Genomic DNA, 17284 nt, shown 5'->3' on the forward strand with positions numbered 1-17284 from the left:
ATGCCTATACCCTCTCAGTTAAAATTAGTGTCACCTTGTACTTTCAATTGCTATATTTCTACGTTTAGAAATGAAATGACCTTAAATTTTAAAATAAAAAATATAAGTATAATTACCAATAGTATTGTTAGATTGTTCACGCTCCATCTAGTGGCAGAGGTTCACCAGTGTAGCTGGACTTCTAGGACAACCTGCAATGACCAACTTAAACAGAGTCCAGGACTGCAGTTACAATCGGGGATGGGGGGATCCAGCAGTAAAGGGCAGACCAAACCTTGACTCTACAAGTAAGAGTGAGTCCTGAGGAGAAGAAATGAAGTGGGCAGAGGGGTAGGTGAAATAAGCAAAGCCAGGGTGTTGGAGAATCGTGGGGACAGGAAGTGAGGCAAGACAGGATAGCAAGGCCAAGAGTGAAGCAAGATTCCTTGCATATGGACAAAATAAGCCTAGGATGCAGGCTGTGAGTCTTGGACGCTGATTTCTGATGACGATAGATGCAAAGCATGCAAATGCTGCTAAAATTGAAATGGTCATGCATAACTTAAGTAAAACTAGCCCAAAGAATAAACAAGATAACAAGCTTTTCTGATGAAGGGTCTAGGCCCGAAACGTCAGCTTTTGTGCTCCTAAGATGCTGCTTGGCCTGCTGTGTTCATCCAGCCCCACACTTTGTTATCTTGGATTCTCTAGCATCTGCAGTTCCCATTATCTCTGATCCCAAAGAATAAACAACATTATTTCATGTTAATGTTAAGTAAGACATTGTTAAATGAGAGCTACTTGTCATGAGAAATGCACAAGGTAGAGTTTTCGATCAACTTGACACCTAAAAGTAGCTGTTTAACCTAAATCTGTGATTTAAGTTGCATTCTTCCAATTGAATGCATGGAAGGAATGTTTGTGAATCTCTTATAATGCAGACATCAGTTAGCTCTGTTGGCTGGATGGCTGGTTTGCAATGCAGCATGACATTAACAGCACAGGTTCTTTTCCTCCACCAACTGAGGTTGCCATGACGGTCGCTCCCCTTGCCTGAGGTGTGTCTTGCGCTCGCGCGCGCTCTCTCCCTCCGTGTGCTCGGTCCGTGTCTCTCTCTCTCTGTGTTTGTCTGTCTCTCTCCCTCTCCGTGCGCTCGGTGTGTGTTTGTGTGTGTGTGTGTGTCTATGTCTCGCGCTCTCTCCACACACGCGTTCTCTCGCTCGCTCGCTCTCTGAGAGCAGTTTTACGATCCTCTGCAATTTGGCAACTTTAAATAATGCACCAATGAGAGATCCAAATTTCTGCACCCCTAATGTGAAAATATATGGAAAGAACAAATAGTTGATTTACGTGAGGCCAGGAGATGTAGGAAAATTGAATAGGTTGGAGAAAATGATTTCATTGAATGGAGGATCTGGCTTGAGGAACTGTATGGCCTATTTTCACTCTTATTTCCTACATGCTTATAAATATGAGGACAAACCTTAGCCCCACCATGACCACACAATGTTGTCAGTACAAAAACATTATCATTCGACCCAACCAGTTCACACCACCATTTATGGTCCACCAGAATCTCCTCCCAACTTCAACTAAACTTATTATTGCGAACTATACTTGTCCAGCTTTACCTTTTTAAAATGTAAATGTACTGTTCCATTCAGCCTCTCCCTGGGTAGCAAGTTCCGTATTGTCAACACTTTTTTTTTGGGGTAAAGACATTACTTTGGAATTCCCTATTAGATTTCTTGATGACCTACCTTTTGGATTGATGACCAGTTATTGAGCATAGTTTGACATGCTAGGCCCAAATCCATTAGAGTTCAGAAGAACGTGGTTTTATTGAAACATAGACCCTGAGGGGATTGGCAGGGTGGCTACTGAAAGGGTCTCTCTTTGTGGGAGAGACCAGAAGTAGTGGGCACAGTTTAAGAATAGCAAACCTCCCATTTAAGCCAATTTAGAAAACTGTTTTTGAGGATCATGAGTCTGTACAATTTTCTTCTCCAGAGAACAGTAATAGTGGGGAGATTAAATACTTTTGTCAGCCAAGAAACTATTAGCCTCTATCCGAAGAGTATCAAAGGTTATCGGAATGAGGTGGGAATGTGAACTTAAGGCGACCTTCAGTGTAGCCTGATCTTATTGAACAGTGAAAGAAGCTAGAAGGGCTGAATGACCTACCCTGGTCCTCATTCACATACTTTGTATTTACCTCTGGCTCTCGCTTTCCAATTATGGAGAAAAGGTCTCTCTTTATCTGCTCCTTCAAAACCTTCCCTAATTACAAAACCTCAATTAGGTCACCCCAGGCCTTTTTTATCAAAAGAGGAAAGTGGTTCCATCAATCTTTTCTTGAAGTGTATACTTCGTAGATTTTGCTAACATCTCTGTACCTCTCTGGTGGATCTATAATTTTCCTGTAATATAACAACCAAAAGTATTGTCAAGTCTCATCTGATGTGATCCATGTTGCACCACGATGGCATCTGACCTATTGTTTGAAGACAAACCAAAATTCTCTTTCATGAACCCAAAAATTATATTTTTGCCTGTAAATTTGACACACGACATGATATTCTCAAAGAATTGAATGTAATTATCAAGCTATTATTAGTTTTGGTCTTGGTAATTAAACTGAAAAATTGATCATAGTCCTTTTATTTTGGGGGGAGAGAAAAAGGCTATCAAACTCTCTGGATTTCTAATTATATGCCTAGTTACTTGTCAGGTAAGAATTGTCTTGTGCAAACATTCAATTAGATCACTTTCAATGACCAGAAGTATTCTGTATAGACCAAATGCAATGCTTCCACTTCAACCACACAAGCACCTCCTGTCTATATCTCCTATTGCCAAAACAACTATGACTTGATCCGTCATTTTAGCCTTAACATTTGCAGAAGACAGGAAACAAAATGTGAATTCTTAAGTCTGCATTTATGTGATATCACTCCTGTAGAAATGCATCTCCAAGAACAGAAAGAGAGGGCGATCAAAAAAATTTAGAAAAGGAAACTGTATGGATGCTGTGTGCAGCTTGTATAATATTCATAAAAGCAGAGCTCTCTCTGCTTTTGCTACTCTGTCTAGCTCTATGTTCCTCAACAGGAAATCATGACAAAGTTATACACAGGATTATTCCATCACTATCATTATGCCCCCACTCTGAAACAACTGTTAGAATTACTGGCCAATAATCCTGGAGGGTATATCTGGGTAATTATCTATGCAGTAAATAGTTTCTGTTAAGTGTTAAATGATCAAACCCATTCTCGATTTTTAAAAAATAGTTTTTCTGTGAACAGTTGTTTTTCTTTACTGACAGGTATTGATTACAAGACAACAACAATCCTGTTAGATGGGCGTCGGGTGAAATTACAACTCTGGTAAGTGCCCTGTAGCAGTTCTGAATATTAGCTAATTCTTATGTTCATCTTTTTCAGTATGGAGATTTGTTTTACAAGCGCCAATTGGGTTTGTACTGGCTGAGTGTAATGAAGAGCTTTCCAAACATCGAAACTGATACTGTTTCGAGAGAGACTTCTTTAGAGCCATGAAACAAGAATGTTTTCATGTCTAGAATCTTTCACATTATGACATAAAAACATCATCAATGCGATGGAAGAATCCAATAAAGTAGAATTTTAACAACTAAAGTGCAATAGTATGCTGCTTAACACAAAAGTTACAAGATTCTGAATTAATGTCAAGAACATGGAACATAGAACAGTACAACACAGTATTGGCCCTTCAGCCCACGATGTTGTGCTGAATTTTTATCCTAAACCTAAGGTCTAGCTAACCTCCACTACTACCTTATTCTATCATCCATATGCCTATCTAATAGCTGCTTAAATGCCCCTAATGAGGCTGACTCCAGTACCCCCTCTGGCAATGAATTCCACGCCCCTACCACTCTTTGAGTAAAGAACCTACCTCTGACGTCTCCCCTATATCTATCTCCACTCACTTTAAAACTATACCCCTTGTAATAGCTACCTCCACCCTAGGGAAAAGTCGCTGGCTATCCACTCTATCTATACCTCTGATCATTTTTTACGCGTCTACCATGTCACCTCTCATCCTTCATTATTCTAAAGAGCAAAATCCTAGCTCTCTCAACCTTTCCTTGTAACACCTTCCCTCCATTCGGGGCACCATCCTTGTAAGTCTCCTCTGCACCTTTTACCAATGCTTCCATATCTTTCTTGTAATGAGGTGACCATAATTGGACACAATACTCTAGATGTGGCCGAACTAGGGTTTTGTATAGCTGGAGCATAACCTCACGACTCTTGAACTCAATCCCTTTATTAATGAAATCTAACACACCATATGCGTACTTAACAACTCTATCCACCTGGGTGGCAGCTTTCAGGGAACTGTGGACACGAACCCCAAGATCCCTCTGATCCTCTGCACTGCCAAGAATCTTTCCGTGAACCCTGTATTCTGCTTTCAAGTTTGTCCTTCCAAAATGAACCACCTCACACTTGTCAGGGTTAAACTTCATCTGCCACTTCAGTCCAGCTCTGCATCCTATCAATGTCCCTTTGTAACCTAGAACAGCCCTCTGCACTATCCACAACTCGACTCACCTTCGTATCATCCACAACTTACTAATCCACCCTTCCACTCCTATATCCAGATGATGCTTTTGTAGGTCACACTTGTGTAGTTCTTCTCTAGATGTGAGAAAGGAGCTGACTCAGTTTATCGCCATTCTCGTAAAAGCTTCCAGTTGGACTTTGGAAAAGTAAATTCAATTACACTTGATTTCAAAGAAAATATCAAAAAAAAAATCTCCTGTCCAACTTGCTTGTTAACTTTTAACCTTTTGAATTCATTCTTCAAAGTTTATCTTTCTGTATGAAATGACCTTCACCCATTCTTCTCTGGACGACTGCTGTGCAAGAATATAACTGAATTGGAATCTTCTACAGATGTCAAAGAATATAGCCATTGTCACCTCCTAACAGATTTTTCCTGATGTTCCAGTACATCCAGACTAATGGCCACTGGAGCAAAATCGGCAAACCCAATTAAGTTAATTTACCAGATACCAATCGGGCAACCAGGACTGAAATCAATCTAACTGTGGTTTGTAATAAACCATCTATTTTAGATTAAATTTACAATACATAGCCAGCAAAGTATTGCTCCACTCGTACAAGAAAGTAATGCTGTTTACTGAAGGGTGAGCTGTGTCCTTAGTGGTTATCTATTCTGCCATTTAAAATACATTCAAAGTCACCAACGACTGCCATATTTGAACCATCTGAAAGAATTGCTGATGAAAGTGTAGATGTTATGATGTCAAATTGAATTGTTCCAGGTAAAGACCAGTACAGGTAAAGATGACGAACTAGCAATTTTAGTGTTTGGTAACACTTGCACACTGCCCTGTCTGCTTCAAATTTTGATTGGCAAAGTCACAGCACGGCTTTTGTCATTTCCTTTGGTCAAGTAAAGCTACTTGGAAAGAAGCCAATTTGGTGTTTTCTATTTAAAAAGATGATAATTTATTTCACTTGCTAAGAATTAAAACCCATTACATTAAGAATAGAACATAGAGTAGAAGAAACTGATCTGTAGTCTTCAGTAAAATCTAAGCAGCCCGTGAAGGGACAGTGTTTTTTTGAGTTTGTGTGTAACTCTATCAGAGATGTCATTCATTGCCCAAAATGGTTTGAGAATTGATTTGAGCCTAGATGAATTCGAGATGATAGATTTTCTTCTCTGAAGATGAACTAGTTGCCCAATTAAATGTTGTAGGAGGGTTCTCAAAAATGGTGAGCTAATCGCCAAACATGCACCTTCTTACTAATATTCTCAAATTTTTAATTCTAATTACATTTCACAGCCAGGTGGAATGTGGTGGCCCTCTGTTGGGATGGGAAGGAAGCCCTCATCCACAGGGCAACTGCTTTTATATCCAGGCAGGCCGAGAGGGTCTTTATGCCTGCTTGGAGCACTGAGCCCAGGCTTTCCCATTACATTCCCAGTCTGCTACTAGATACCCTCGTCCAAGTAATCTAATCTGGACTCCATCAGTGTGATCCACCACTTTAAATTTGTCCTCAAATGAGTCTGTCAGTGAATCTGATTGGTTTGGGCAAGTAAGGGAAATCTTGCAATTTGGTTCTTCAACTAAATTTCACCGCACCTACCTCTGATTGTGGTCCTGACCAGGTTGAAAATTCCACCCAATTATACATGAGGAGGGGGAAGATTTCTAAGGTATACTTAACAATTGGAACCTGATTTTTATAAAACATTGAAAGCAGAGCACTTATTTATAATCTATAAGTAACTCCCAAAATATGTTTGCCTTGCACATCTAATGTGAAAGGTTGGGGAGGCAAGATTCTGTGCTTCCTTTATGTTATATATTGAGTCTTTTATATGTTTTATTATACCCAGTTATTTTTCAGAGTTTTCATTTGGCTATACCTTGTATTGAAGAAAAGAAGGTACAATTTATACTGTATTTTTACTGCACTGCAATTATTTTGGTATAAACGAACTTGACATCTGTGTTCCTTTAGTCGTCTTTCTTCATTTTGATATTATACTGTTTTATCACAAGTTCTCTTTTTTCATTGATTCGATTTGATGGAAACAAAGATTTTGATGTTTCTTGTCAATGGAATCATGGGAGATCAGCAGTGCTTACTTTTCTTTGAATTATCTCACCTTGGTGCATATTCATCTAAGTCAAGAGTTTCAATCTCACTATGGTAAATTGTGGGTATGCAACAAGAAAAAACAAACCACAACAAATTCACTTACTTGATGTTATGTTACTATATATAGGTGCATAAGCAGCTATCCTGTGGATGAGGGCTTCCCTCCTCCCCAACAGCGGGCTACCTCATATCCCTGGCTACAAAATGTATTTAGAATTATAAATTTGAAAATATTAGTTGAAATGTTAGAAAATAAAGATTCAGTTTCAAATAACTACAAGTCACCAAGGCTATTGAGAATTTGTTTTGAGTGGAATTTGAGATTTCATAAATATTTGAACTTTATTCATGTAAAATTTAGGTTCTTTGAAGTCATGGAGACAATATATAATTTCACAGAAACTTGGCATTTCTGTTCGTTACAAGTTTGACAACTAATAAAGCTAGAAAAGATTTCCTTTTTAAAATAGGTTTAGAGTCAGAGTTATACAACAAAACGCTCTTCAGCTCATTCTGGTTATGTGAGTCATCAAGCACCTACCTACTCTAGTCCCATTTCCCAGCATTTGGCCTGTAACCTTTTTATGCTTTTTTATAGTGCTTTTATGCTCATCTAAATACTAATTAAATGTTGTAATATTTCTCAGGCAATAACTTCCAGATACTCACGACCCTTTGGGTGAAAAGAAATCTTCCTTAAATCCTCTCTAAACCTCTTGCCCTTTAAATCTATGTCCATGTACTAAGTGGAAAAGTTTCTTTGTACCTGTGCCCCTCATAGTTGTGTACACCTCAGTCAGGTTCCCCCACCCCCACCCTCAGCCTTTTCTGCTCGAAGGCTGGGATTGTTATCCTATCTGATCTTACTTCTAAGCTGAAACTTCTAGCCCACGCAACATCTTTGTGAACGTCCTCTGCACCTTTTCATGCAAATACATCCTTCCTATAGTGTGATGACCAGACTTCCATACAGTATTCCGGCTATGCTCCAACTAATATCTTGTACAGCTCAACCATTACCTTCCTGCTATTGTATTCCATGCCTCATCTAATAAAGGCAAGTATTCTGTGTGCCTTCCAAATTGCTTTATCTACTTACCCTATTGTCTTTAGGCCTTTGTGGAAGTTGCACTTCAAGGTCATTCTGATACATACTACTTCCTTGAGACCTATCAATCATTGTGTACTCCCTTGCCTTGTTAGTCCTCCCAAAATGCAGCACCTCACAGTTTTCAAGAATAAAACTATTTTCCATCTGTTCATCTGACTAGTCTGTTGATAATGTCCTGTGATCTAAGGCTTTCCTCCTTACTATTTAGCACACCATATGCCTTTGTGATGTCTCATAAAAGAGAGTGGAATTTGAAATGGTTAGCTTATGATGTTTTTCTTTATCTGATAAAGAATGTAATTTACCCCCAGGTAGACCATTTATGAATTTTAATGACAAGCATTGCCATTGCGCTATGTTGCCATAGATTCTTTATGTAATGTTAATGACCTAATGCAAGGAACTAATGATTTTATCCACCTGCCCCGCCCGACTCACCCATTTTAAACATATTTCTGTCATTCTTTCTTGATGTTATCTTTCAATCTGTCATTCAGCAAAATTAAAGGTAATGCCACTTTATACAAACTTATGAAATAAGTGGTATGAAGGATTGCGGAATCAGAGGTTTGAGGCTTGTGGTAAGGGATATTTGATGCATTTCTAAATATCTCATCAGCAGTCAGTAGCTACGCAAGTAAACAGGTATTTTCACATGGTAACAGTAACAATAAACATGCTATTTCATTTCTTCTGGAACGTAAGTTTGTGATTTTGAATTTTATTCATTAACTGATATCTAAAATGGGTTGACTGCTTATTACATAGAAAATAGAACATTACAGTGCAGTACAGGCTCTTCAGCCCTCGATGTTACGCTGACCTGTGAAATCAATCTGAAGCCCATCTAACATACATTATTCCATTATCATCCATCTGTTTATCCAATGACCATATAAATGCCCTTAAAGTTGGCAAGTGTACTACTGTTGCAGGCAGGGCATTTCATGCCCTTCCTACTCTGAGTCAAGAACCGACCTCTGACATCTAAATAAGAGGAGGCATAAGCCATTTAGCCCTTGGAGTCTGCTCCACCGTTCAATACTATAGTGGCTGATCATCCAACTCAATAGCCTGCTCCTGCTTTTCCCCATATCCCTTGATCTATTTAGCTCAAGCACTATTTCCAGCTCCTTCTTGAGATCATATAATCTTTTGGCCTTGACTGCTTTCTGTGGTAGTATTTTCCACACGTTCGTCACTCTCTGGAAGAAAAGACTGAGAGGAGGAGAAATTCTAACTGGTATGCCTTGTATCTTTAAACTATGACTCCTGATTCTGGAAATTCTCTTTTTTCTATGGGAGGAGAAATCTGGACTCTGCATTCCTTGATCATTTTTGGTCTTCCCTTCCCACCATACCATGATCCAGACCTGACAACATTACTACATTTTCACTTCTCTTTTTATCCCAAACTGCCCTCACCAGAGTAGTCTCTTTCATGAGATATGTCTTTTAAGTCCTTGTCCTTCTGTACTTACTGTTCTTAAGGTCCTTAAAGCCGCTTCATAGCTCACTGGCAGCTGTATTCTTGTGTTGAGCAGTGTTGTCCCTCACAACTTCAACTCCCACAGTTATCTCACTTTGTAAAAGCATATCTTTTTGATCCTCTATTCTCTGTAATTTCTGCCTCATTTTCCTAAGGTTCTGAAAAAAAATCACTTTTCTCAGCATTCCAAGTTCAGTTTGGCTTCTCTTGTCAGCACATTTCTGAAATGGTCAACGTCACCAGGAACATTCTGTACAATTGCAGCACAGTATCCCTCAAACTTTCTGCAGTTTTTGATGAGGTATTCCTTACTGCAACATTTTTAAAAAAATGTTACCGCCTGAATTCTAGCCTGGGCATAGGGTTGGAGTTAGGTTATCGCATTCCATGCAAGAAGATATTTTAATGTCAGGAAATCTTGGAAGAACAGGCTTCCCAAACATCCTACAATTTTTAACTGCAGTGTCCCTTTAAATTTCTGTCTGTTTTCACAGTAGGCAATCGAACAGGTTCAAGCCCTGTTGGTTTGGAAGCTGTCAGCATAATGTTGCAGCCAAGGACAGCTGATAAACCTACTGAGCAAGGAAGTGGGATAAGCGGGAATGTTTTGGCAGCAACAAATTTCTTATCATGAAAGTCCTACATTGGAAATAAATCGCTCGGTTAACATATTTAAACCTGAAGGGTCTACACCCAAAACATCAGCTTTTGTGCTCCTAAGATGCTGCTTGGCCTGCTGTGTTCAACCAGCTTCACACTTTGTTGTCTTATATTTAAACCTGGTTCCTGCAGTCCACCTAGAAGTCTTATATATAACTTTTTTTTAAGTTGGCACAAGTTACCATTTTCCAAGGACTTGGGAAACCTGGCACTGAAAAGAAACTGGCAGCTAAAATAAATAAACTTTCCCTTCCTACAGCTGCTCTTGTCAGCCAGGAGGAACAGGAGATCTCTTGCTAGCTGTTCAAGAAAACCTAAATTGGTCTCTTCTGTTTCAGCCACATCCTTTATCTCCACCTTGTCACAATCCCAAACCTTTCCTCCATTTCTGTCCCTGTTCCGAGCTTCAGATCTTGAAGTCTTGCTCCCTGTACTGGTGACGAATTTCCTTAACCCTTCCCCAGAAATGTTCAATTTCTCCCTCCACCTCCTGCTAGTAGCTTTCCTCCAGCTGTCAAGTGGACAATTAAGGAAAAGAATTTCAAGGACCTGGCCTTACCAGTTTTCTACTGTGCTCTTCTCGCACCCTGCCATTTTCTGATACACAGGTAAATATCTGAACCTAACCTGGTACTGTTGCACAATTACATTTTGGATTTTCATTATTCAAAATTCCCACCAAGGGATATGTTTATTTGATAAGTCATTGAGAGAAGGATAGAACACAGAATTAAAACCACGGAAGTGCAGGTGTGAGAGAGTTCTGCCTGGCGCAGCGATGCACTTAACCCCATGCCAGTGATCTATGTTGTGGATCATTTTATAGTGTTGCCAACTTCTAGGCCTTCATCTGGAATCCTCCCTTTGCTGACCCAAAGATTGGTTCAAGCTCAGTTTGTTGTGTTGTTTCAATGCCATGTGACTTTAGTTAGCAAGTTGGGAAAAATGTGATTTTTCTTTGTAAAGTGCTTGGTGTCGGCTTTCAAATCCTTTAATTTTTAAATTGCTGTCATCTTGTCATTGCTAGCACTACTCCTGACTTCTGCAATGCACATTTCAATGCTGCACGTTAGAAAAACACACAGTTTCATGCACCAAATGTTGCTAAAGTTAAAAATATAGGGAAATCTACTGTGTTTAAGTTTTTATTATTTTACGGCTATTTCTAAACTTGCTGTAAATTATCTTGTACGGAAAAGGAAACCAGTAACAGGTGTAATTTGAAGACATGAGAATGATTCCTGAAGAACCTTTGATTCACAGGACTTAAATCACACCACAATATTAAGTCAAGATTTTCATTAATTTATCCATAATTATTTTCTGTAATCTACTTCATGTAAATACTCAATGACAAATGTTACGCCTTTATTTCTTGTCATTTTAAGCAGTTGAAAGATTGGGAGTAACAGTTTTTTTTCATTCTGATTCTGAGTTCATTTATATTTCTTAGTGAGGAAAAAATTGAATATTTTCCTGATTCTACTCCTGTTTTTTTTGCCCGTTGCAATAAATTGATGATAAATCAGACGGGGTTAATTTAAGGGCATGTGATCCTTCCCAGTGTTTACAATGTGCAGGAAATTCAGTGCAGGGAATTTTATCTCCATCTGAGATTTTTTTTTGTCTCCTGCTTTATTGCATGAACCAAATTGTGATGTCATGGCCCATTACATACAGTTCTTTTTCTTGCAAGACTGTTAGCATCATCCACCTCAAAGTAAAATTCACCCCATTCCCTCTGTCTCTAACTCACCTCATTCCATCTGTCTCTAAAAATTACGTTCTCTGCAATCCTCTTCTTCTCAGAAGCCATTAAAAGGTACTATCATATCCTAAATCCAAATTCTTCTTTCCTACAACTTTGTACTTTGGAGACACCAACGTTTCTGCTGGTACCACCATGCTTGCTTGCACCAATCTCCTAATGAACAATTTGCAAGTGTCATTTATCTACCTTCTCCTACTGCAAACATTCTTCCTTGAATAAAAGTCTAATTCCCTCATGAATGTTTCAATTGAACCTGTATTCACCATACTCTTGCAATGCATCCCAGACTAATCACGGCCCAAAAAGGTGTTTTGTAATATTTGTTTTGCGTATTTTTCCTACAACTTTTAAAATCCTAGCCGGCTTATTCTCGATCCTCTACCTCGTTGTGAACTGTTATACATTTTGTCTAATGGTTTCAATCTTGACTATAATGTTCACTATAGAACTAGATACACTATTCTATTTGAGGTTTGACAGTTGTCTTGTATAAGTTGCAGATAACCTCCTGGTTCTTGTACTGTCATCCCCTATTAATAAAATATATTATACTCACTATCTTATTAACTCTTCCCAACACTGTCTCTGGAATCTCCACTATATGTTCTTTCTTGGAACTGAAAACGATCTCTTAATAGCTACAGTCCGTATCATGTCACTCAGCAAATTCCTTCCTAAATTTCCCCTGTATTTCCAACTGCCTTCCCTTTTTAAAAACTTCATAATTATTACCTAATTTTTTCTACTTCTTATGCAGTTTTCTTTTTGATTAGATACTCTCTTTAATATATAAAAAGATATGACTGTTTTGTCAGCAAAGGCTGGGAAAAATGGGTCCCATTATTTCAAGCTGTCTTCCTTGCACTGAACACAATAGTGAGTTTTTGTAATGGAACATTTCTCTTAAACATTGTCAAAATGCTTTTGACAGTCCGAAGGGGTTGGGAACATGATGCTGCTGTCATTTTTTCATCTTGCAATTTTGTACTTGCAAGTCTGTCCTTGTAAAATATGTAAATTTGAAAAATGCAAAATTCTGTCCCTTTATCAAATGATGGCAACGTTCTTTCAGTTCAGTTTTTTAAATGATTTTTTTTAAGTTTTACGATTTAATTCTATCTTCAGGGATACATCTGGACAGGGCAGGTTCTGCACCATCTTCCGTTCCTATTCTCGAGGAGCCCAGGTAAAGAAAGTTATTTTGAACTAAAATTTGTATTATTGAACTTGTTATCTTCCCATGCCATACCTGAAGGTACAGTAGTATTTTTATCCACTGAGAATGCATAAATAATTAATTTTGAGGTGGAAAATACAAGAGCAGATAGTAATTTCTGAGAAACAAAGCCCCAATTCAATAAAGTGATCACATGAAGATAATTACTTCACATTCAAATCTGCAGTCAAAGAATAATATGTTTCTTCTTTTTGTTTGTAAAAATGTTTTTGTTTCTTTAAATTTCTGGTTGTATGTGTCTTCTTTACTTCTGTGACACATTCTGGGTATGGTGAACCACTCTGGAATGTCCTGAAGTACTTCAGTTTCTATTTACTGTGAATGGGGCTCTTCCTGGTAAGCAGTGGGAGTATAGATTCACAGAAATTAGTTCTTCATAGCTTGTTTAGCAAAATGTAATGACCATGTACTGAAAAGTAAGCAACAACTTTATTAGTATAGTGATGTAAATTTTTGATAGTATGAACTGCGAAGTTTACAGTGTAACTGCTACAAAGGAAGTATATGTCTATGTGAACTGGTTCATTGAAGATTTTAGTTTTGCTAATCATGAGGCAACTTGACCAAAGTCCACTGTAAAACAGATTTTTGGGGAAAAAAAAACAATTACTGTAATCAGAGGAGCAGGAAAGCTTGACGTTTCGGGTCGGGACCCTTCTTCAGAAATGGGGGAGTGAAGGGGATTCTGAAATAAATAGGGAGACGGGGGGAGGCGGATAGGGGGTGGATAAAGGAGAAGATAGGGTGAGAGGAGACAGACAGTTCAAAGAGGTAGGGTTAGAGCCAGTGAAGGTGAATGTTCGTGGGGAGTTAGGAGGGAGATAGGTCGGTCCAGCGAGGACGGACAGGTCGGGGGAGCGGGATGAGGATAGTGGGTAGGGTATGGGGGTGGGCCTTGAGGTGGGAGGAATGGTTAGGGAGGCGGGGACTAGCTGGGCTGGTTTTGGCATGTGATCGGGGGAGGGGAGATTTTGAAGCTTGTGAAGTCCACATTGATACCCTTGGGCTGCAGAGTTCCCAAGCGAAATATGAGATGCTGTTCCTGCATCATTTGGGTGGCGTCATTGTCAATGTTATATATGTTATGTCATCTGTCAGTGTTATATACTGCACCTGCTATTCCCGTTGTGGCCTCCTCTACATCAGAGAAACCAAATGGAGGCTTGGGGACTGCTTTGCAGGACACCTACACTCTGTTCGCAACAAACAACTACACCTCCCAGTCACAAACCATTTCAGTACCCACACCCACCGCCGCCCCCCCCCCCCCCCCCCCCCCCAAACTCCTTGGACAACACGTCCATCCTGGGCCTTCTGCATTTCCACAATGATGCCACCCGAAAGATGCAGGAACAGCATCTCATATTTCACTTGGGAACTCTGCACCCCAAGGGTATCAATGTGGACTTCACAAGCTTCAAAATCTCCCCTGCCCCGATCACATGCCAAAACCAGCCCAGCTAGCCCCCACCTCCCTAACCATTCCTCCCACCTCAAGCCCCACCCCCAACCCCTACCCACTAGCCTCATCCTGCCCCCCACCGCCCCTGACCTGTCCATCCTCCCTGGACTGACCTATCCCCCCCCTAACTCCCCATCTGCATTCACCATCACTGACTGTAAGCCAGCCTCTTTGAACTGTCTGTCTCCTCTCACCCTATCTTCTCCTTTATCCACCCTCTATCCGCCTCCCCCGTCTCTCTATTTATTTTCAGAATCCTCTTCCCCTCCCCTATTTGTTGAAGAATGGTCCCAACCCGAAACGTCAAGCTTTCCTGCTCCTCTGATGCTGCTTGGCCTGCTGTGTTCATCCAGCTTCACACCGTGTTATCTCAGATTCTCCAGCATCGGCAGTTCCTACTATCTCTGTTACAATTACTGTAATCCTTTACTCTTGGGAAAACATTTTTTGTTCTGTGCTTTAGCTGCATTTGTGGTTCATCCGTTCTCTTATGCAATTTATAAATTGAACACTAATTCCTTACTTTAACATAACCGCAGATAAATGAAAAATTGTTTGTGTCATGAGGTCAGCTTTTCACTCGTGCTGATGATGCACTGCACCTCCCATGACTTTTTGCTGTTTCGATGCTATCAAACATCTTATTGGAGCAGCATCACCATTTCCTGCAACTCTGTGCTGACAACAGTGAAGATACCATCTTCAAGTTCCATAACAAGCACTACACATTTCAAACAAACAATAGAAATATGACCTTTTTGGAACTACTGCCTTTTGGATGAGATATTAAATGAGACAGTCTCTTCAATTTGGTTGAGTGTAAAAGGCTTGCACGGCAGTACTCAGTGACAAAATTAGTCCAATTCTGGCCTCTTCCACACCTTTTTGATATTCATCGTTGTCAATCGCTTTCTACTCCCATGGCTGTAAGCACCAAAATTCCCTCCCCAAAGCTTTCCATCTCTTGCATTTATTGGTAACACTTGTGTGAAATGATTTACAATGTTTTACTACATTTAAAGGGGTGACATAAATGAAAACTGTTCTTGTGTTACCCATTGACGTTTGTTTAGGGCTCAGTTTTGAATGTTTGAATGTGTCATGTCCATCTCCATTATTACTCATTACATTGGCAAGTGTGTTTCTTGCCAACTTATGTGGTCATTGTAAAATAGTTCAGGTATATTCTGTTTCTAGTTTTTGATCTTTGACAGCTGGAATGGGGTAGGTTGGAAGAGAAAGCATTGTAAAAATTACGTCTGTGCTTCTTTCCCTTTTTTTGGACTGTGGATATGAACTAGGCTGCTTTGAGTCAAGTAGCCTGTTAAACAAGAATGGCTACAGTTTTTAAAAATTGTTAATTGGACCTGTTTAATACTTGGAAAGCAAATGGAGCTAATAGGTGCATGAGAAGCTATTGACCAGATTTGCAGAGGTAATCTCTTTGCAGTCCACTGGGTTGTGAATGGGTTCTGTTCTGGAGTCCAATCTGAAATGTATCTCTAACCATAAGATTGACGAGCAGAATTAGTCCTTTAAGCCCATTGAGTTTGCTCTGTTCATGGCTGATATGTTTCTCAACACCCACCCCCATTCTCCTGCCATCTTGTAGCCTTTGATCACCTTAGGTATAGTGCAAGCAAATTCAATAGCAAAATCCATTGAATCAAATAAATACTTGAAGGTAAAAGATATAAAGCTGTAGCTTGAAGGCAGTAGAGGGTGTTTACTGGGACACTGTACCATAAAGCTGGCACGGGGACAATGCATTAATTGGCCTCCTTTGAATATGGTATCTACATTTCTAATAATATGAAAAAACCAAAAGCAGAACATTTATTTACACCATTTTTCATTTATTTTGAATACAGTGCATCCTCCTTACAACCAGAAGTTTGTGTACTCTGGGTCATAGATTTTTTCCAGCTAATCTTGTTACTTCCACTATATTGGCTATTGTTAAGCACAATTTGGAGAGCATAGACCAGAAAATGTATTTTTTTTCATTTAAGCTTGGAAAATACAGCAGTGATGTCAGATGTTCCATTTAGCAGTTTGTGGCAAAAAATATGATTTAGGAAGTTTGAATCACTAGCACTGTAGAGATTGAAGCAAGAAATATTTTGAATGATGCAGGTAGAATATTTAATTTACTTGCATTTATAGAAAGCAGTTGAGAGAGATTGTAAAGGAATTTATAAAAGGTTATTAATAAGGTGTAAAAAATAGAATGGTAAAGTTTAAGTCACTGACGACAACATGTAATGTGACTAGCATCACATAATTTCTGATATTTTGCACTGTTTGACAAAATCATCACCTGTCCAACAACAAATCTCAAAGCGGGTGTCTGTATTAAAAACCAAATGCTCAAAAAAACCCACATTAACCATATTGCACTTTATCTAAATTTCGTACAGTAATTAATTTGTTTATATTTGTAGTTGTCAGCCCATCTGAAACATCCATTTCTATCATTAACACACATAGTAACAGTAGCTACAACGACAACACCTTCTGGGTGGCAACCATTTTAACTCCTCCCACTCCCTGGGTGACATGTCCATCCTGGGCCTCCTCCAACATCACAATGATGATGCCACCTGCAAACCGGAGAAGCAACACCTCATATTCCGCTTCGGGAGCCTGCAGCCCGATGGCTTAAACATGGAATTCACCAGTCTTAGAATCTCCCCACTCCAGTCTCATCCCATGTTCAAGCCTCCCTCCCATCCCCGTCTCCTTGACCTGACACAACCTGCCCATCTTTTGTCCCATCTATCCACCCCACCCATCCCACTGACCAATCCCCACCACTCCCTACCTGCATTCCCTAGCCCTACCCCTCCTCTCTCCTTATTTCCCAGCTTCTTTCCCCCTCCA

The 17284-nt window shown here is 39.6% G+C and overlaps 1 protein-coding gene across 1 annotated transcript in view; it reads left to right on the top strand.

The window, feature by feature from the left end:
* Positions 1–17284, top strand: part of LOC125463830 (ras-related protein Rab-40B) — a 63738-nt gene that overhangs the window by 36463 nt on the left and 9991 nt on the right. The window contains exons 2-3 of the mRNA XM_048555590.2: positions 3308–3368; positions 12828–12888. Of these exons, the coding sequence (XP_048411547.1) occupies positions 3308–3368; positions 12828–12888 (122 nt within the window). The remainder of the gene's footprint in view (positions 1–3307; positions 3369–12827; positions 12889–17284) is intronic.

This window comes from Stegostoma tigrinum, chromosome 22 (assembly GCF_030684315.1).
Source record: "Stegostoma tigrinum isolate sSteTig4 chromosome 22, sSteTig4.hap1, whole genome shotgun sequence".
Classification (NCBI taxonomy): Eukaryota; Metazoa; Chordata; class Chondrichthyes; order Orectolobiformes; family Stegostomatidae; genus Stegostoma; species Stegostoma tigrinum.